The sequence below is a fragment of the Anabrus simplex genome, chromosome 1 (genome assembly GCF_040414725.1).
Source record: "Anabrus simplex isolate iqAnaSimp1 chromosome 1, ASM4041472v1, whole genome shotgun sequence".
In the NCBI taxonomy this organism is placed as follows: Eukaryota; Metazoa; Arthropoda; class Insecta; order Orthoptera; family Tettigoniidae; genus Anabrus; species Anabrus simplex.
This window is the reverse complement of record NC_090265.1, coordinates 87,349,859-87,373,108: the sequence shown is the minus strand read 5'-3', so window position 1 is coordinate 87,373,108 and position 23,250 is coordinate 87,349,859. Positions and strand designations below refer to the sequence as shown.

Sequence of the window (23,250 nt, the reverse complement as noted above, 5' to 3'; positions counted from 1 at the left end):
TTCCATTTGCGACCACACTTTATCAGTGACATACAAACAGTCAGGTTGCTGTGAGGGAATACCCTACTGAGGGACTGGTACAGGAAGACATTCCTCAAGTATCTGGCCAAACTACATACTAGGATTCTTACAATCGTATGTTGAAACTCATTAAATTACTTATATTTACCGTTTAAGACTGATGCGTTTATATCGGGACTGACAGAGAATAAACATGACTCAAATGAATCTTTTATTTAGAGTTACCGGATTGTTGTAGGTGTAAAGGCGGTTAAATGAGTTTTAAGAAGTAGGACAAAAGATGGACGTATTAAAACCGTTGAATTTTACACTATCCAATTTCAACACAAAGGATTTTGCTGTAATACTTTGCTTCTTCGATAGTGCTACGTTGTTTGAAGCTCATTTCAAACCTAACAGTTAACCTACACTTTCTTATACAATAGGTAGGTAACGGTTTTTCTGCCCGAAGGCAGGTCCGAACCTCCGCAGAGGTGTTCCTGAGCCGGAGTTTACGTGTGGTAGGGTGGCCAGTTCCTTTCTGCTCCTCCATTCCCTTACCCCCCACCAACAGCGCGTGGCAACCCATCCAACTCCTGACCACGCCCAATGTTGCTTAACTTCGGAGATCTCACGGGATCCGGTGTTTCAACACGGCTACGGCCGTTGGCTATACAATAGGGGACACTATTAAATTACTGCTTAAATAATGCTCAAACGGTTCAGACATCATACTGACACGATAAGTAAGCAGCTGCTCAAAATATAATTAGCCTACGTACATGTATCTATATGTATGTCTTCCCCTTAGTTTCGTTTCTTGATACCGGGCCGGGATGAGATGAGATTAATTTATACGGGATGTTTCTACGGTCGGATGCCCTTCCTGGCACCAACCTCAGTTGAGGAGCTAATGAAGGTGAAATGTGTTATGGTGAATGAAATTGGTAAAGAGGCGGGAGGACTCAGCTCTGGCCTATGAATGGGACTGTACCGGCATTTCCCTGGAAGTGAAAATATTAAACCACAGAAATCCACTCTGGGAACAGCCGACGGTGGGGTTCGAACCCACGTAGAGCTGGGCTCCATAGTCGTAGCGCGGTAAAACGCGCGGCCACTCAGCCTACTTTCACCTATATAAATAAACTGGTAATTTTTGTCTGTACGCTCGGATTAGATTTACAAGATTATAGAACTTAATGTTAAGAAAATATTTAGATTAAAATAAGTTGAAGAAATTATAATCCTATAATGATAACGCGAAAAGATGAGATTGCATTCGGGAAATAGTGGGTTCGAATCCCATTGTCGGTAGCCCTGAAGATGGTTTTCCCTGATTTTCTATTTTCACAACAAGCAAAAAATTGCTGGGGCTATACCTTAATTAAGGCAACGGCCGCGTCCTTCCCACTCCTAGCCCTTTCCTATCCCATTGTCGCCATAAGACCTATCTGTGTCGGTGCGATGATTTTATCAAGTACGGTGTTGGAAAAAATTTTGGAGGTCAGCATTATAGGTTTTTACCTGGTATTGAACACTGTCTTTTCCTTATCCTCACTTTTTAGATGGTATCTGGAAGTTCCTTCTTCTGTGAGTCTGTCTTGGTTTTCCTTAATGGCCTTTGTTGACTCATTCTCCAGCTGGCATTTATACAGATCACACAGATCACAAGTATTGATTTATGAAAGGTAGAAAGATGAAATGAACTCTTCATTAAATATCCACTTGAAAAGCCACTCTTTTGCTTTCTTCGTAGGTGCTGCCTTACATGCTTCAACCTACAATGAATATTTTTGAAATATCGTCTCTCGACAATAGTACCTTTCATTTGAAGGATACTTCATGATGCCTGTTCCATTATTTGTTCTGAAATATTATCAGAAGTTTTGCGGTATATTTTAGAGTAAAACTGACTGGTCATTAGATTATTAAAGCACTGATCATTTAGAAAGTTTAAACATGTAGCGTACATTCAGTCATGCCAATCAAGAAACACGGCACGGCTGGATTCCTGCTGCCAGTTATTTCGTCATTTTGAGTAGGCTCATTTCCTTTCACAGATAATGCTGCTAACCATTTCTCTCTAATTAAATTCATGGTTTATATGTAGTGTGCTTCACAGCCTTAGAATCACTAACAATGCCTTTGTCAAGATCAAGACAAGGCACGCACATAATATCCCACGACAAGGACTTGAACCGATTATTTGATTGCTTAGTGCTAAAACAACGCATTTGAACTACTGCTTATAGTTCCCTAAAATATTTACGAGTGAACCATTTTGTAGTAACGTGAAGTGCCTACGTTTGTTTAGGTTCAAGGTGCATTATTAAACATGAATGTTTCTTTTGTAAATTAACTTTTGGACTTGATTTAATTTAGTTCTAATGCAGGAGTGCATAGGAACCTTGTTTTCAGAGTTTTCTCAGTTCCAGCAAAAAATGAACTTCCGTGAGTCTGTCTAGCTCTCAGGTTACAGAAGTGCAAATTAACATTTTATCTTCAATCAACTCCAACCTGTGGTAAAATGAATTCAGAGATAAATCACAACTACGGCTCAGATCAATCCAAAACTACGATGTTATTCATTCAGAGATAAGCGATAATTGCAGTTCAGATTGTCGTTATCTGTAAAGTCATAACTCTCAATGTTACGCAGTAGATACGGTGACCTCCATTCAGACTTCCTTCCTATCTGCTCACTGATTCCCCTACAGTAAGCGATAGATACAAAAATAATCGAACTTCTGTTAATGTAAACTGTTATCATCCGGAGCAGTGCACAATGAGTTTCTTTTGGGTATGTATGTACTTTGAATATTCGGTACAAAGGCTGGTTTGATCTCAGCAGCTCGTTTGGATAAAGAACGCATTTACAGCTATCGATTTGCGTAAAGACTGCACGAGCACATAGATTTTAGTAAACGTGTTTTATGGGAAAGAGGGCTGCCTGCTTGAGATGGTGAACAATTTCCCCCTAATAATAATAATAATAATAATAATAATAATAATAATAATAATAATAATGTCCACCTCTGTGGTGTAGTGATTAGTGTGATTACCTGCCACCCCCGAGGTCCGGGTTCGATTCATGGCTCTGCCACGAAATCTGAAATGTGGTACGAGGGCTGGAACGGGGTCAACTCAGCCTCGGGAGCTCAACTGAGTAGAGCTGTGTTCGATTCCCACCTCAGCCATCCTGAAAGTGGTTTTCCGTGGTTTCCCACTTCTCCTCCAGGCAAATGCCGGGATGGTACATAACTCAAGGCCACAGCCGCTTCCTTCCCTCTTCCTTGTCTATCACTTCTATCTTCCCATTCCCCCGCAAGGGCCCTGTTCAGCATAGCAGGTGAGGCTGCCTGGGCGAGGTGCTAGTCATCCTCCTCAGTTGTATCCCCTGACCCAGAGTCTGAAGCTCCAGGACACTGCCCTTGAGGTGATAGAGGTGGGTTCCCTCGCTGAGTCTGAGGGAGAAACCGACCCTAGAGGATAAACCGATATAGAATAATAATAATAATAATAATAATACTAATAATAATAATAATAATAATAATAATAATAATAATAATAATAATAAGGCCTTTGCTGGCAAGATGTAGTGTTTACAGTGCACCATGTCTTCTGGTATGGGCTAGAATAAAATTGTTACTTTCATTGACCTGTCTCAGTCTTATCCTTGGCTTTGACAATATAAAAATGGCTGAGGTATGAGTGACGCTAGTAATGCCATTCGTCATGCAGCCAGACCCTGCTCTGAATGGTGTGAAAATGTCGTTCATAGGGTCGGTTTGTGCACGCATTTCAGTGGGCTTGGCAGACTGATGTGCAATAGCAACTTCTGGCTCAGTGAGGAAAGCAACGGAAAACTACATCACTCCTCATTTCCCTAGTACGCCTCTTCAGTGACACCTAGGCCATGTATGACAGCTAATGGTGAACCTGTTGAGGATCCAACCAGCCTTCGGGCTAAATACCCAATATACATACAATAATAATCATCATCTTTATTTCTATAAAATTCAAAGTAAGTTTGTTCCTTGTACAGATCTACATGCCTCGAGTGATTAGTACCAAAATTTGCACCCAGTGCTAATGAAGCACTATGAAGGGTCATAAAGGTAGCAATATCGTCAAAGCTTTAATAAAATAAAATTGGTCATAATATTTGATATACGGGTAGAAGGTTTTATATATTGACGCCATTTTTGATATCAAATCTCTTAACGAATAGACTGGACGAATAGACTGGACACACGAAAATAATGAAACTTAGAATAGGAAGGAATGTTTGCAATAACAAAGTTTTATTATCCACCTGCTCAATACATTATAAAGTGAGATTAGTCACTTGCAATAGGAAGGAATATGTTCAAACCTTCTACACAGGTACAAGGCTTAACTCTTTGTTGCTACTTCCTTGCTTTATGATACAATCCAGTGATTTCTTCTCCGGAAAATCAAGCTCAATCCCATAAATGAGTCGGGCGGGTCCTAGAGATAGTTATATCGTCAACGATTTCATAAAACTTGTCATAATATGTGATATACGGGTAAAGGTTTTATGTGCTGATGCCATTTTTGATACCAAAGCTCAGTAGCGTAGGCAGGATTGACCGACGGGATGGTTATAGTTAATGACCGGGCGAGTTGGCCGTGCGCGTAGAGGCGCGCGGCTGTGAGCTTGCATCCGGGAGATAGTAGGTTCGAATGCCACTATCGGCAGCCCTGAAAATGGTTTTCCTTGGTTTCCCATTTTCACACCTGGCAAATGCTGGGGCTGTACCTTAATTAAGGCCACGGCCGCTTCCTTCCAACTCCTAGGCCTTTCCTATCCCATCGTCGCCATAAGACCTATCTGTGTCGGTGCGACGTAAAGTCCCTAGCAAAAAAAAGTTATAGTTAATGATAGAACACAATGATGATACTTCTGCATGTATGGTGAGCGCGTGCATGAGTGTCAATGTAAGGACACTGATTCAAGTGAATTATGCTGATATTCAGATTGCAGTACCGATACACGACAAAATCTTACATTAAACTACAGATCAAGAATAAAGTGATATCAAGGTAAATAGTTTTACAATCTGTATGTTCAGATTACGGTCTAAAATCCAAATTCCGAGGCTTCTTACAAAATAAATTCGAGAGATCTATTGGTTTTACAATTATGTCTCTGCGAATGCTCAAAAGAGCAACCCATTCTGTCGACTTTCACTCGTTTATTTTCAGGTTCCGTTTATTTTCTTTTGTAAAAATGTCACTGGGTGTCCTGATTCACAATATTCCCTCTCCCTTGGTTACGCCCCTATCAAAACTCTTAACGGATAGACTGGATGAACTAACAGTATTGAATTTAAAATAGCAAAGAATGTCTATAATACCCTTTAGCGATTTATTCTCTGGAAAATTAACCTCAAGTCCATAAATGAGTATCGCATGATTGCTTATGCGCATCATATTGTCGTAATTTATATTACTTGTAAAAAATATATCGAAGGAATGCAACCAGATTACCTTCAAAATTGAATTCAGAACACGTGTAACTTTCAAAGCAATTTACAATTCATTCCTCTTGACAATAATACACTTAACAAAATGGAAATTGCAACACCATGAAGGCATTGGTCGTTTGTGTTGATTTTCAAAGTATGGAACGATGCTTTGTAGGTATGTAAACGATCAAAGTTTCAGACCCATTGGATTGTTGCTACAGGTCTGCCCATGTGATTGGTCGCGGAGGAATCAACTCCAGTATAGGGACTCTGGTGTAGCGTAGTTGACTTGCAGTCTGTGCAGTGAAGTGTTCCCCGTCAAACATGCCTCGACGACAGAGAAGAGCACGCTATCAACAACTGTCGCCGTTTGAGAGGGCTCGGATAATTGGGCTGTGTGAGGCTGGATTATCGCTAAGGACTGTCGCTGCACGTGTTGGCCGACAGGCATCTACGGTACAACGTGTATGGCAGCAGTGGTCAAATGAAGGTACCCACACTCACAGACCTGGCACAGGCCCAGCGCGACAGACAACTGTGAGAGAGGATCGCCGCATCATTCGGATGGCCCGGATAGAACCTCATGCAACAGCAGTGCAAATTTAAGCAGCTGTGGCACCCCACGTTACACAACAAACAGTTGGTAATCGCCTGCGTGCAGCTGGCTTACGAGCCCGTGTCCCTGCAGAAGGTGTTCCTTTGACCCCACAACAGCGACGTGTAAGGCTGGCCTGGTGTCGAGAAAGATCGACGGGGGTCGACGAATGGCATAGGGTCGTCTTTAATGATGAATCGCGCTTCTGACTTGCCCGCAGTGATCGCCGGAATCATGTGCGCCGACGTACCGGGAGGAGGGGCCGCCCAGATCTTATTGTCGAGAGGCACACAGGGCCAACACCAAGCATTATGGTCTGGGGAGCTATTGGCTTTAATGTGAAATCACAATTAGTGCTTGTTGAGGGCACTATGACTGCTCGACAATTCCAATAATTCTTGATACCAAAGCTCAGTGGCGTAGGCAGGATTGACCGACGATGTGGTTATAGTTACAAAATAATGATAGAACACAATGAAGGTGCTTTTGCGTGTATGGTGAGCGCATGCGCGAGTGTCAATGTAAGGACACTGCTTCAAGTGAATTATGCTGATATTCATATTGCAGTACCGATACACGGCAAAATCTTACATTAAACTACAGATCAAGAACAAATTAATTACAACAATATAAAAAAATGATCAGTAAGAATTATATTCTTACTGATCATTTCTTTATATTGTTGTAATTAGTTTTATCGTTGTATTAATAGACGTTTTTACATTATACTAGAAAATATAACTCCGTTGAAGAATAGAGCAGTTAGGTACGTAGATTATAGATATAGCATATAATAATTTTATCGTAATAGTTCTATTAGTCTGCACGTTTTTTTTCTTTCGAAAGTCAATATTAATATTCATTTCAGGAGTCGGACATATGGAGGGACTGAGGGTAACTACTGTGCTGACCTCTTTGGGGCGGGTGCCATGTTTCCTCGATAGCATGTCCGAGAAGTTCCATTTCTTACAATAATATTTCTAACACACTTTTCAGGCCTTTCTATTTTCTGTTCAACTTCTAAATTACTCACAAATACTTGTATTAAATTTTTATTCATCATATTTCCGGACAGGTTATTCTTTGTTTGTGCTTTTATTGCACGTTTTTCAATTATGCTATAATCATTTTTGTAAACTGCATGTATCGAAAATGAAGATTAAAATAATCAATACCATCTCCCGGCTCTATGATTTCCGAAATTATGGAAGGTGTGTATTATCTTTAATCTCCCGTTAACACTATGGTTGTGAGCTTTTCAATAACCCATCAGTGTATATACATTTAGCCTTCTTTATTTGATTGAATATTAAAAAGTACTGCAGTTAAGAACAGTGATGATGAATTTTATTTAGCGAATATCATAGGGATATACAAAATCATCCATACATAGATTTTATTACAATCCATTGATACCAACATTTTACAATTGAAACTATTCACATCAACTGAACATGCGTCATTTTGTCGATTCACCGCACGTTTCTTCTTTCTTGTCAGATAGTGGGTAGAACTTCTCCACCATGCCTCCTTGACCTAACGCAGGAAGCTTTTGTAAAGGTGATGGCTCCTCCCCGCCATCACCCGTGGCGACCATCCAGAAAGTCGATGCGCTTTGTCGCCCCCGGAATCCTTTCGGACGCGCACCTCATCCCGCGTATTTGTTAATATCTCCGAAGTTTCAGTCGTTTCCGACACTCGGGACTGAATCCCCAAACAGAGCAAACCCCTGTTCTGAGGAGCAGTACCTCGTGTCGAGTTCGACTGTCACCCCGACGATATTAACAAGTACAGTGGGGTAGTACCAACTGCGATCGCAGCAGGCTTCCCCGTAGTGATGGCCCCTCCCCGCCATCACCCGTGGCAACCATCCAGAGAGTCAGCACGCTTGATCGCCCCCGAAATCCTTACGGACGCGTGCTGGGTGAACGGGGAATAGCGACAACTTTTCTTATCCTTCTTATATGAACTGAATGCGGACTGCACAGTAAGCGACCTGTTCAACAATAGTATGTTTCTGTCGTGTCTTATTGTTGACTGTGCACCGAATGTGTTGCGATTATGGAGCAGAATGAAGGCTTCTCCCAATTACATTATTTCCTACCAGAACTTATATAGGTATATTACACTAAGGAATAAGGTCGTAAGAAAATAGAAAGTTTCTCTCGTATATTATATTGTTTCCTTACGGAGGATTGTTGAATTGGGCTGTGAAACTTCTGCCCTCGCATTCTGTTCCGGACACTTTTTCCTTTAAGGATATCAAATACTGTAGTAATGTTTCTACCTCAGTCCTGGAGATGGCGCATCACGCTCAATGATCAGTGACTACTATGTGTCGAATGTATGAGAAGCTGCCACTTTCTCATATATTAATACGTTTTTGTGACAATAATGAGATTATACGTTTCCTTAGAAACAAATCCGACATGTCAAGCTTCCAAAAACTGAATAGTAATATCATTTCCAGTTATTCAGAGAACTTCCTTCGTGATATACAGGCCGTATCGAGGCTTTCATCCACCCAGAGTCCACATGCATGCCCCATAAATTCTAAATACTACCTTACATTGCTATATATAATCTTCCCCCACGAGCTACATCTCATATTAATATAACAGTTAAACTTTTTTAAACCGGGCGAGTTGGCCGTGCGCGTAGAGGCGCGCGGCTGTGAGCTTGCATCCGGGAGATAGTAGGTTCGAATCCCACTATCGGCAGCCCTGAAGATGGTTTTCCGTGGTTTCCCATTTTTCACACCAGGCAAATGCTGGGGCTGTACCTTAATTAAGGCCACGGCCGCTTCCTTCCAACTCCTAGGCCTTTCCTATCCCATCGTCGCCATAAGACCTATCTGTGTCGGTGCGACGTAAAGCCCCTAGCAAAAAAACTTTTTTAACTCTCCATCACATACTTTCACAATTTCTGTGAAGCTTATACAAGAACATGAAAGCCCCAGGGCTCTTAACTTGGAAGCGTGGGTTGGCGACCAGGTGGCCTTTTGATATATTACACAACTCTAAATCACAAAATAAATCCAGTGCTTTTTCTAAATCTGGAATATACAGATTCAAATGTAACAACTGCAGCTCCTCGTACATCAGTCAAACTGGACGCAACTTTAATATCAGATACTCCGAACATATCAACGCCGTTAAATACAACAGATTCTCTGTTATAGGACAACACATACGAGACTCCAAACATAATTTCACAAATATTGAAAAAGACATAAAAATACTTAAAATCATTAACAAACGCCCCCTTCTAAACACTACTGAAAATCGTTTTATTCACCTTGACCAATACTTCAACCCTAATTTAAATTTAAACGACATATCTGAAAAACCCAATATTCTTTTCGACTTCCTAATTCTTCTCAAAAATGCTAAATTTCTAAACACGAATCCAATTTCCCATGCCTTACACAGTTCCTACCCACGTTTTCTACCTCCAATAATCCATCCTCCTAACCCACTCTAAACTACCCCTCCTTTATTTCCCTATCCTATCTTTTCCCATTTTCTTTTAACGTCCAGTTCTTTTAATCTACTCTTATCTACTAATCCTCCTCCTTTATTACCTTATCCTATCTTTTCACCTCTCCTCTCGATAAAAAATATATTTTCCGAATTGAACTCTATACTATACTAGTTGGTTTAGGATGTTTACTTTTAAGATTAGTATCACCAGTTAGTTGTCCGACTCGTTGGCTGAATGGTCAGCGTACTGGCCTTCGGTTCAGAGGGTCCCGGGTAGGGGATTTTAACCTTCATTGGTTGATTCCAATGGCCCGGGGGCTGGGTGTTTGTGCTGTCCCCAACATTCCTGCAATTCACACACCACACATAACACTATCCTCCACCACAATAAAACGCAATTACCTACGCATGGCAGATGCCGCCCACCCTCATCGGAGGGTCTGTCTTACAAGGCCTGCACTCGGCTAGAAATAGCTACATGGCATTTTTTTTTACCAGTTAGTTATGTTAAAGTGAATTTTTATAGAATTTCTTTCTGGGATATGGATTTTTACCATCTATTATAGAGTTTTAGAGTTGATTTCAAGTTTTAAATGATTTCATTTTTGGGTAAAATTTTATCCTTGTGGAAGCTCGAATTGATTGGGAAGTATTTGATCCTTTCAAAAACATAATAAGTGATAACTTCATGTATTTATCAGTCACGGTATAGATATGATCTACACGATTTCAACTGTCATTGAGACTCTCATCAATCAGCCTTGAGACCCCAAACGCAGTGGATTCACCACTAATCTCGGTCATTTTATACTATACACTACAAAACCCCTTTCAGTGCACCGTCCCAATGGAGGCTGAACGTCGACTTAAACGATATTTAGGGAGTCACAACAATGAATTCGACATTAATATCGGTTATTTTCTATTATTTTTAAAATGTTGACGGTTATTTTTACATTCATTTTCACCCATTCTCAGCCTCCATATCAATTGCGGTGAAGTATGACTTATCCATCCAGAGTGTCACAGATCAACTCAGCGAACTCGTTAACATTAATATCTGTCCTTTTCGTTTATTTTTATATTTCACCACCTCCACGAGGAGTGCTACTGGCGTTTTACCCAACAGTATTTTTTTCAGATGGTAAGTCTTATGTGTACCAATTTTGTATGAGGGCTATGTTGGAAGAAACATACACAGAACTACGCCCGGAGTATCAATATTCGTCTCACTACTCTACACTATTTTCGATTATTTTTACATCTCAGCCCTTCCCACCCCACCCCTAGCGTGCTAGGTCTACCATACCTTCTCGCAGTTTGTATCACGATAGTAAGTCATAAACGTACCAAGTTTAGCTGAAATCTCTCCCGTAGTTCAGGAAACTATGGATTTAACACTAATATCGGTCGTTTTTAGTTATAATTATATTTCGTCCCCTTCCCTAGGGCTTCTAGGGGTGTCTTGCCTCTGCGATATTTTTTACAGATAGTGTGAATTTATTAAATAAATTTAGTATTGTACCAAGTTTAGTTAACACTATGCTGGAACATGCATACAAACACCCAAAATCTCGGTCATTTGCACAATTTCTTTTCTTCAGCCCTTCTCACAACCCTGCTTATTTGGGCTCAACTTGGACTTAAACGACATCCGGAGTGTCACTATTCATTTCAGCCATCCTGAAAAGTATGGATTCGACACTATTTTCGATTAATTTTCTGTCTCACTCACCCCCCCCCCCCCAAAGTCGCTGAACTCACTTCAATAGGGAACACTACGAAATTCGTATCTCTTAATGCTGAACATGGACTTTTAAAAATCCGGAGTGTCACTATACATCTCAGCGACCCCGAAAACTATGGATTCGATACTATTTCCGATTATTTTTATATCTCACTCTCCCATCGCCCCTCACCCCAAAGGGTGATGAACTTGGACTTTAAAAAAAAATGCGGAGCGTCACTATACATTTCAGCGACCCCGCAAATTGTGGACCGAGCTCGATAGCTGCAGTCGCTTAAGTGTGGTCAGTATACAGTATTCGGGGGATAGTAGGTTCGAACCCCACTGTCGGCCATCCTGAAAATGGTTTTCCGTGGTTTCCCATTTTCACACCAGGCAAATGCTGGGGCTGTACTTTAACTAAGGCCACGGCCGCCTCCTTCCCAGTCCTAGCCCTTCCCTGTCCCATCGTCGCCATAAGACATATCTGTGTCGGTGCGACGTAAAGCAACTAGCAAAAAAAAAAAAAAAGCAAATTGTGGATTTGGCACTATTACCCATTAATTTTATATCTCATTACCCCTCGACCCCCACCCCCAAAGGGTGATGAACTTGGACTTTCAACAATTCCGGAGTGTCACTATTCATCTCAGTGACCCCGAAACTATGGATTCGACTTGTATTTTCTATTATTAATATGTGTATATCTCCCTCCACCTCGCCCCCCCCTCGCGAAGGGTGCTGAATATGGACTTTAAAAAATCCCGAGTGTCACGATTCATCTCAGCGACCCCTTAAACTATGGATTCGACACTATTTCCGATTATTTTTATATATCATTCCCCCCTCGTCCCTACCACTCCAAAGGGTGATGAACTTGGACTTCAACAAATTCCGGAGTATCACTATTCATCTCAGCCACCCTGAATATTATGAATTCGGCTCTATTTTCAATTCTTCTTCTTCTTCTTCTCCTTCTTAATATTATTATTATTATTATTATTATTATTATTATTATTATTATTATTTCTCACTCCCCCTCGCTCCCGCCCCGAAGGGGACTGAAATTGGACTTTAAAATCCGGAGTGTCACTATTTTATCTCAACGACCCCGAAAACTATGAATTCAACACTATTTTCGATTATTTTTTTAACTCGTCCCCCAAGACTCCCCCTTTAAGGGTGCTTGTGGTGTCTCTCCCACACGAGGTTTTTTTTCCTGATACTAAGTCATAAGTGTACCAAGTTTGGTTGAAATCGCTGGAGTGGTTTAGGAGAAGATGCAATACATGCATACCTACCTATATACCCACCTATAGACCTATAGATTACATAGACTCGCCTTTGCTCGTAGGGAACCCCCAGTTGCTCTTCGTTAGGAGAGGGGTGATAACTCTTGTCATTCCATTGTTGATATTCTATATTTTAAAGAATTTCTTAAATATTTTACACGTCTAATACAGAGCTACATTCTTCAAAATGGGCAGACCTATCAATGTTGGTACTATGACATGAAAGTACATCTCGATCACGGCATGTTGAATTGCTATTTCAAAATAATGGGCATAAGAATGCACCTCCTATCAAGAAAGGTACTTTGTAAGTCAATGCGGCGTGTTTTCATCTATACTAATATTATAAAGAGGAAAAATTTGTTTGTTTGTAACGAATAGGCTCAAAAACTACTGAACCAATTTTAAAAATTACTTCACCTATAAGAAGCTACATTGCCGGTTATTTTCAAAACAATTCGAGGAGGGGGGCACGGGGGGAGGAGATATAAAAATAATAGGCTAATATAGGCAAAATATCGAATTTGTCGTATAAGGACGAGACAAAGCTCAATTTAATCCTCTTGACGCAAAGAACAAAACTTGGTAAGCCCTACGGGGCCGAAAACCATGTTTTAAGGCCCTAAAACCAACCGTTACGGAGATATTGGCACCACACTACCCCTGCTCTAGGAATCGGATAAAGTAATGAACTGCCGTAACCATGGCAACGTCAGCTCGAGGATTCTACAGCAGCGAAATTATCTACAATAAATCACAAAAATCTAACATGTCACAGACATGATAATTGATATTTGGAATCCCCTTTAAAAATTAGGTAAGGTAAGGGTTATTCTGCCCGAAGGCAGGTCCGAACCTCCGCAGAGATGTTCCTGAGCCGGAGTTTACGTGCGGTAGGGTGGCCAACTCCTTTCCGCTCCTCCATTCCCTTACCCCCCACCAACAGCGCGTGGCAACCCATCCAACTCCTGACCACGCCCAATGTTGCTTAACTTCGGAGATCTCAAGAGATCCGGTGTTTCAACACGGCTACGGCGTTGGGATTTAAAAAATAAAAGAACACAAATATTCGTTTTCAGAAAATCCACTTAAGGAGGGGGAGAGTGTGAAAATGAGTGAGGAAGGAGTTGAATTATTTATATGAGGATACATATATCTCAAAAATGAAGATGTTACAGACTTTAAAATTGGTACTTGGAGTCTCCTTTAAAAATGAACACACTCTTTTTTGGAAAATCCACTTAAGGGAGTGATAAGAATAAAAAAGCGCATGAATTTCTAAAATGAGTATCTTCTTCTTCTATCGCTTTACCCACACCTGTGGGGTTGCGGGTGCGAACTGTGTGGCACATGTGGATCTGAGCATATTTTATGGCTGGATGCCATTCCTGACGGCAACCGTATGTGTAGGGATGTAATCTATACTTCTATACTAATATTATAAAGAGGGAAAAAATTGTATATTTGTTTGTAACGGATTGACTCAAAAACTACTGAACCGATTAAAAAAATACTTCACCTATAGAAGGCTACATTGCCAGTGAGTAACATGGGCTGTATTTTATTTTCAAAACAATTCGATGGGGAGGAGGCGACAGGGGAGATATAAAAATATTAAAATAATAGGCTAATATAGGCGAAATAGAATTTGTCGTAAAGGACGAGACAAAGCTCATTTTAAGCCCCTTGACGCAAAGAACTAAACTCGGTAAACACTTCGGGTCCGAAAACCATGTTTTAAGGCCCTAAAACCAACCGTTATGGAGATATTGGAACCACAGTACCCCTGATCTAGGAATCGGATACAAAAACGAACGGCCGTAACCATGGCAACGTCAGCTCCAGGATTCTACAGCAGCTAGATTATGCATGTACGTTTGGGCATACCTGCCTACCAAAATTGATACACATATGACTTACTATCTGGAAAAGATAAACTGTTGTGTAAGACGCTCATAACACTCCTTTGGGCGGGGATCGAAAGGGAGTGAAATATAAAAGTAATAGCCCCGGAGATCTCCGTAGTACAACGACCAGCGGTTGCCGACGGGCCTCTGTTTTTTCATACTGGCTTAGGTTTCAGCATTTTGGGGAGTCTGTTACCTATAGTTTAAACTATTTTCTATCAAATAATGGAGTAGTAGGATCACTGATGTTATTAGTGCCGATATTTTGTTCCAATTTTACGATCATTGTAACCATGAAAACAACCTATATACTGTACACAATTATCAAGATGGTGCGCCCATGGCTTGAAAAAATTTCTCATCATTTATACTCAGATTCATTGTATGATATGTGCGACATGAGTGACAAGCCCCGAGAATTATAATTCTCGATAATTGTAGTAGTTTCTTTTATGCATTGCGTATTTCCTTGATCATTTGTAATAGTTACGAAATGTTGGATCAAACAAATACATTCAATAATATTTATATTTGTGGTACTATCTAGCGGAAGTATACTTACACTAAACCTGCACCTTTGTGAAGGGAACAGGTATATCTCGGTGAGAATGACAGAAAAACATGGTAGTAAAAGATCTTAGAGGTCGACGCTAATTAGGAACTAATTTAGAGAGGCCCCCATGAATAAAAAGAAGAAGAAGATACAGTTTAATTCCAAATATGACAAATAATTTTACGTACTTAAGTAAATACACCAGTGATAAATCTACCAAAGTCAGTCACACCGATAGTATGAGTAACTAAAGCCAGTTTCTGATAACCCGTACGAAGAACGGGTACTTCTGCTAGTCCTCCTATATACAGCAAATATTATCCTCATCACGACGTGCAGGTCGCCTACGAGTGTCAAATCACAAGACCTGCACGTGGCGAGCCGAACATGTACTCGGGCACTCCCGGCACTAAACACCATACGCCATTTCATTTAGCGGACTATCATGGTATAACGTAAGCTGCTGTCGCCTAGCAACAATCTGTCCATAAAGTCGATCCAATCTTGGTGCGGCTTTGCAATTTAATAAAATTACATAAAATTACTCATGATAATAAAACTCCCTTACCGATTTCGTTCAAACCACTTCATAATCCCTTTCAGATGAAATAAGAACAAACTGTGAAAATTTCAGCGAAATCGGTCCAGTAGTTTTTGAGTCTATTAACGTCAAATATAAAACATCCAATTTTATATATATAGATGTATTAGGGTCAGGGGCCTGGACTACCTTGAATTAAGTTATTTTGGCCGATGATGCTCACAAAGCATGTGCGAAACATGTCCTATTTTTAATATATGTTAATGGTTTTATCCTAAATATTGCCCCCTTATTACCTGGCTACTCAGCCGGAAAACGAGAGTCTCGGTGGCAGACTGTTCGTTTTCTGGCTATGCAAAAAAAATGTTAAGGGCAGGGATTGCTTAAGGACTAGCGACAATAAAAATAAATACTAAATAAGGTTTTAAACATTTATTAAACTAGCACCCTTCACAAAACTCAATTTTGATAATAATAATAATGCTATTTGCTTTACGTCCCACTAACTACTTTTACGGTCTTCGGAGACGCCAAAACTCAAATTTGAACAAAATCTTGTGTTTTTTAAATTTTTTATAAAACATCTTCTCCGCCGGCCTGTCTCGATAATATGGAATTTCTTCCCCCAAAATTCAGCTGATTTAAATATCTGTAATTATACATATAATTATTAGCCTACGTTGAATGAAATAAATAATAATAAACTCTACTTGTGAGAAGACCTTCTCTACTAAAATCAGATTATTTTAACATTAAACATTTCTTTGACTAAATAATCATTAATGATTGAGTTAACTCTTCCTATAATTAATGAGAAATATCTAAAATAAATCGCTCCTGTCGAATTTTTCATCATATTATTTTCCTCAAATTCTAAATTCATTAACTGGAATATTTCTATAATTATCATCTTAAAATTCTCCTTAATAATTACATAAATTTACGTAGCGTTTTTCATCAATATCACCTTCATTGAAATTTTTTTAACAATGTAGGGTTTACAATGAATGACTTCGTGAGTCCCATCCACGGGCATGACCCTTGCTTATCCATTTTTTTCTAGTACATCAGACCCTATATTATCTTATTTTGAAATAAAATTCACTAAAGATTCACATCTCCCTAAAATATGGTCAACGCACGATCACGAAAAATTGATCAGAACACACGCAGTAGACAAGAGATCAAGTCAGAATGTCGTCAAGAAAAATATCACAATTCCCAAAATAATGGCAGATCACACATAGCACATTCACACTAGGATACACGGTAACATTAAATAATATTTACAACAAATACTTGTCCTTGATTATTACTTTTAAATTTTAAACTAGGTCATGGAAGATTTCATATGACGGTATCGGCTAAAGAAATACCATTGCGACGAAATGGAATGTAATGACGTCACGATATCACTTCAATAATGAAACTAAGCTCAACAACGATGTTCATGAGAATGTTAGAGATAGATATCATCGGAAATATCATGTAGAACGTCATTAACGCAGGTTAAAAATAAATATTCGCGTCTATGGTTCATGAGTTGCGACACTATTATTATCCTCCTAATATCATGGCTATCAATTAATACGTGCTCCACTCGAATAAATTATGTTCAACAACATATTCTGTCCACATTAGACTCAATTAATGGATCCATAAATCAAACACCCAGTAATTGATCCATTCCCAAGTCCATAAATATATCAAATATAATAAATGTAATAAATACAATTAATGTAACAAATGCAATAAATGATCCTTCAGGATTCGGCCGTATTCCAGGCTCACATTTGCCTATTTAGAGCACACACATTAATGTCACACAAAAGCAAACAATATTTGCACTCATGACCTTATGTTATCTTTTAACCCGAGGTGAAGTTAAATTATTATTATTATTATTATTATTATTATTATTATTATTATTATTATTATTATTATTATTAACCGTGCGTGGTCACTTATCCGGGTATACTAAAGCTCGATAAATATCAGATGACTCTAACACGTTTAAAATGCATCCAAAATATCGCAATATCGTCGAGGAAAATCTGACGTAAAGAAACATACTAATAATCTGTCCCTCATGACTTCAAATAAATTATAATTTAACTAGCAAATGTACCCGTGCTTCGCTACGGTACTCTACATTGTATACGGATATCGAAGTAAATTACTGCACATGAAGTGAATAAGATTACTAAATTGTGTCTTGGCTTTATCCGAGAAATAGCATTGTGAAATCCACAGACGTTGATTCCAGTTAAAGTGTGGTTTGCGGAATTGCGATGATACAGGCAAGTCCACTTGTCTACTGCAATTCACAAAGAAGTTGGTAATATTCATTTAACGCCAGGCCCCATTGCCTAGTGCGCGGCCAAAATCGATTTGGGGAGGTTTCATTACAATGGCAGATCACATTTCCTACTTTTAGATAGATTACAGTTGAGGAACTTTTAATATATTTGCAAGGACCTTCCTTACTGCCAGTCAAAAGTGAGTTGCGCTCTTATCATTATAATGGCAGACGCATTTTCTAATGCCAGTCAGCTTACTGCCAGTCACACCGAGTTGGTGAGTTTCCATTATAATAGCAGGCCACTATGCCTAATGTCAGTCACATATTTTTTGCTAGGGGCTTTACGTTGCACCGACACAGATAGGTCTTATGGCGACGATGGGATAGGAAAGGCCTAGGAGTTGGAAGAAAGCGGCCGTGGCCTTAATTATGGTACAGCCCCAGCATTTGCTGGGTGTGAAAATGGGAAACCACGGAAAACCATCTTCAGGGCTGCCGATAGTGGGATTCGAAACTACTATCTCCCGGATGCAAGCTCACTGCCGCCCGCCTCTATGCACACGGCCAACTCGCCCGGTCAGTCACATTTTAGATGGGTAAAATTGCTTATAATGGATCGGGTACAAGAGTTTTGAAGAAAATGTCACGCTCCCTTGTCTTCTGCTAGTCGAATCGAGAAGTGAATTATGCATTAAAATAGTGCACAGGAGATGGAGGACAACACCATTCTTACTGCCTGTCAAAGTCGATGTGGGGAGGAGTAAATACAATAGCAGACGCCCTCCTTCTGTCAGTCGGTATCGATTTGCAAAGTATTTAATAACAATGACAGACAAACCCTTTCTAGATCGCTACAAATCGACGTCAATGAAGGAATATAGTCGTCATACGGAAGTATACGGATGTTTACCTTCATTTACAGAATAACTGCTTCTAAATCAAATCGAAAAAAGGATAAGACACACTTTCTGGCCACATTTAGCGATATAAATAGGTGGTCCTATTATATGTTAATATTTATATATACTGTACATCGCTCCAGGCCGACTTGTTATATATATATATATATATATATATATATATATATATATATATATATGACGGATAAGCATGAGCACGTTGAAAAGTGCAGACTTCCACTTCGAGATTCTTAACTCCCAAACGGTTCATGATATTAACAAGCCGAAATTTGGGTACATTTGTAACGTTTTACATTACTTTTTGCCTACTTGTGTATAAGCTAAAATCATGAAATTTGGTCCACATATGGCCCTTGATCGTGCCAATCTGCGAACCCAACTTTATGATCCTATCATTCATATAAGTGTGTCAAACAATGAAATATACTTGTAAAAATCACCAAATTTACCAACAATCCAGAAATACGGCCAAATCGAACGTATTAGGGAGAGAGATACGACAAAATGTCATAGGACCAAAGTTATAGATCACTCGGAATTGAAGTGAGATTGTGCCATCCGTTTTGTGATACGACTTACCGTTTATCCAACAAATAGCTCAAAAAGAATGTCTGCACAGTCATTAAAATTGCCTCCATATTTCGATATCTTTGGGGGTAAAAAGTGAAAAATTTGAACATGTTGGAATTTTTCCGTCGGTTAGGGACCAAAAGCTATAATTTCACCAAATTTCAATTTTCTACCTCGTCTGGCAGGTTGTGCCACCATCTTAATTTGGGGGACGGGAAAAAAAAAATAGGTAATTCCCGAAAATTTTTAAGCCCACGTAACCTATAGGTTGTTGTTTTGGATAGATTATACGACTGCGTTCTTACGCTGAGCCCAAAATTTGAGGCCTCCCAGCGTGCCCCCTTGAGGGAACTTTGAGAATTTTCGATTTTTCTAGGGATCCTGGGCTCGTCAGCTTCTCCCATACCAAGTTTCAAATTTCAAAGATTTCTGGAAGTGCCTCATTAATTCACGTCTTTTTTCATTTTTAAATATTTATATATACATCGCTCCAGACCGACTTGCTTTTATATATATAGATTTCAAATTAAATCATTATTATCGGAGAGGTCTATTCTTTTTAATACACTCCTATACTGCTGAATTGGGACAGTCAGAATGAATCTCGAAGACATACACAGTGCACTGTCTATGTAATAGAGTCCAATACACATTCACACACAATATCTAACTACCTTGCACCATGAAAAGAAAAAATGAAATATCTAACTACTGCAATACTAAGAGAAACCTATGCAAATGAATAAGGAAGAGTAATGTCTACATTCTGTGTACAAAGATTGACAGATATAATTTATAATATGGTACTTAAGTGAATGTTGAAGCTGGATTTTGGCTGATGACCTTAGACATGGGATAGGTCACCCACCATCGAACTCCGTCCTCTCCATGTCCGAAGTCGCCTCACATTTTAGAACATCAGTGCAGCTGCGAGGACGAACATGGAATATCAATGGACTTCCTTTGGCTGGTGTGCTGGCATCTTGAATTTATCTCGTTCTCCACGTATTCTTCCTCTTCTGTTTTCCGGAATAGAATAAGCTGAAACTAACAACCAAGTCTTAAAATGTGTCCAGTACACACACGCGATGAGAAATGTTATGAATTAATACGTATCTTCTCCAATAATCTTCTAAATTCGTAGACCAACATTTTTAATAAATCTGAACTGCCGAATAATCGAACCCAGGGAGGTCTGTAAATTGAGCGTCGGCGTATTTTCCAAGTAGAAGCACGTCCAGAAGAAGCAGTCAGAATCAGACGCAGAATAAGACGAGAATGAGCAGTTCCTCCGGGAAACACCACATTATAATTGTCTTGTGACGAGGGTGTGTCGCCGTGAACGTTTCTGATTGGTCAATAGCTTGCACTCGAGCGGGTGTTATAATTTTATTGGAGGTACAGTTAGATGTAGAACGGCCTTGATTTTATCGATAGGCTCGCCTTGGATTCTCCCCCGCCGGTCATGTGGCATACAGCTGGCTGTCAGGCACATAAAAACAATTTCCAGCTCTCCTCTCTTGCTTCGGAAATTCCGGTTTCGAGCCGCTCACCTCTCGGTGATACTGAACCGGGAAAATTTTCACCCTGGCTGATGAAATAATATTTTAACACACTGAGATATTAAAATATTTAACACACTGAGATATTAAAATATTCCTTCTTTTACCAATTTTGAAGGGGACATCATCTCCCTTGGTTGGAAATGATTTAGTCGGAAGATTAAACCATTATCACATGGAATATACTATTAAAATGTTCCCTGAAAATTTCCAACTACAGTCTTGTGTCACACTATTCCAGCGGTATTTGTAGATGCTGTCTCGGCACGTAGCCTCCTATTATCGGCCTCTAGTGCAGCACTCAATAATCGAAGATGGCCTACTATTGTGCTCTGTATCTCCTGGCATTCTTGACACATATCCTCCAGCATATTGACCTGTGTTGAGGCATGATGGTGCGCCGGATCCTCCTTTTCATCCCACGATGTTTCCTCTTCAATAATCACATTTACTTGATCTTTAGTTGCCTGCTTGGGAAAATAATAGCTTCTTAAATTAGAGGCATTGTGAACACCTTCATAGGTCTTATCCAGGCTTTGGATTCGATACGCATTATTCCCATAAACTTTAATAACCTGATATGGTCCTACAAAAAGTGGTGCAAATTTAGCATAGAATTTACTAGTGGTCTCGGAAGTAGCTGGTTTCTTCAATAACACATACTCGTGGAGTTTTAGAGGTCGATGGAATTTCTTGTCTCTTACTCTTCTTTCAGCATGTTCCCGTAAAGATGTAGCAGCTCTCTCGATATTTTCCTCTAAAGTCGGTCTCAAATTTCCTGGGCATTGAATAATATCGCCCCAAGGTCGACGAGGTTGTTTGTCAAAATGAAGACTAACAGGAATCTGTGATGTGGCTTCATGTACAGTATTATTTAGGCATTCCATAATGATTGGCAAAACATCCATCCACAGCCAGTGTGCGTCTCCACAAAATATACGACAAAATTTAGATAATTCTTGCATAACTCTCTCTGCTGGATTACTGGCTGGATGACGAATGGAGTTTAGAATATGCTTGATTCCCAATTGTTCCATAGCCTGTCGAAATTCAGTAGAAGTAAACTGAGATCCATGATCAGTTAGTAAAGCTTTAGGCTTGCCCATGTGAGGAACAAGGTTTCGAATAATTCGGCAAATTACTGATTTCGAATTTGCCTTTTGAATAGGATACAAAGTAACATATTTTGAGAATACATCGATTGTAACAACGACATGCCGGTTACCTCTTTTAGATGTTGGAACGGGTCCGAAGAGATCCATTGCATATAACTGTTTTGGTCCAGAAGGTATAATTGGTATAGGAGTGTGTTGTAGCAGATGAGAACTATGTTTCACTCTCTGGCAAGTGTCATAGGTTCGAGCCACGTTTCGGACTATAGATCTGAGTCCTTCCCAAGTAAAATTTTCCTGTATAGTGGCTAAGGTCTTATCAATGCCTCCATGACCTGTAATTCTGTGTGCGTGCCAAATAAGTGGTTCTTGTAATTTTGACGGAACAACTGCTTTTAATTTTGACCTGGCGGGATCCACAAACTTGAATAAAATATTATCCAGATATTGGTATCGGGAAGCTCTCCTTTTAACTTTCCGGTATCCAGGCTCTCCAGGTTTAACTTTATTCTCTAGGAAGTCTATGATAGATCTTAAGTTACTGTCCCGTCTCTGAGCTTGTCGGATATATCTGAGTTTCCGTAGAAATTCACGGTCTTCTGGGATTAGTTCTAACTGGTTAACTTCCAGAGTTTCAGCGTTCGGGTTCCTACTTAAACAGTTAGCTAGGAGATTACTTTTCCCTTTACAGTGTTCTATTTGTATATTAAATTGTTGTACGAACATAGTCCATCTGAATATGCGTTCCGACGCCATTGTAGCTTTCATCATGAATGTTAAGGCTTTATGATCAGTCCTCACGATTACAGGAAACCCATAAATTATCTTTTGCTAATACTTCAGTGCATAGACAATGGATAGCATCTCAAGTTCGGTGACTGAATAATATTTTTCATGATTGCGGAGTTTTTGGCTGACAAGTGCCAAGTAGACCCTCTTCACAGGATTTTTCTCATCTTCTTGAAATAACACGGCCCCAATTCCGATTCCAGATGCATCTGTTTGTAAGATGAATGGCTTTTCAAAATTCGGGTATCCCAATTTAACATTATTAAGGAGCATTTCTTTGGTTTTCGTGAATGCTTGATCACACTCTTCGTTCCATCGCCAACGATTTCCTTTCTTTAATAATTCCTGCAGTGGTGCTACTGTCTGTGTATATTGAGGGCAGTGATTAGCAAAGAAGTTAGCCATAC

At 39.6% G+C, this 23,250-nt stretch overlaps 1 protein-coding gene across 1 annotated transcript in view; it reads left to right on the top strand.

Moving 5' to 3' along the window:
- The first annotated feature begins 2,743 nt into the window (after positions 1-2,743).
- The window catches only part of LOC136861690 (hemolymph lipopolysaccharide-binding protein), a 113,144-nt gene continuing 92,637 nt past the window's right edge, over positions 2,744-23,250 (top strand). The window contains exon 1 of the mRNA XM_067138838.2: positions 2,744-2,800. Within this exon, the coding sequence (XP_066994939.2) occupies positions 2,786-2,800 (15 nt within the window). The 5' untranslated portion in view covers positions 2,744-2,785. The remainder of the gene's footprint in view (positions 2,801-23,250) is intronic.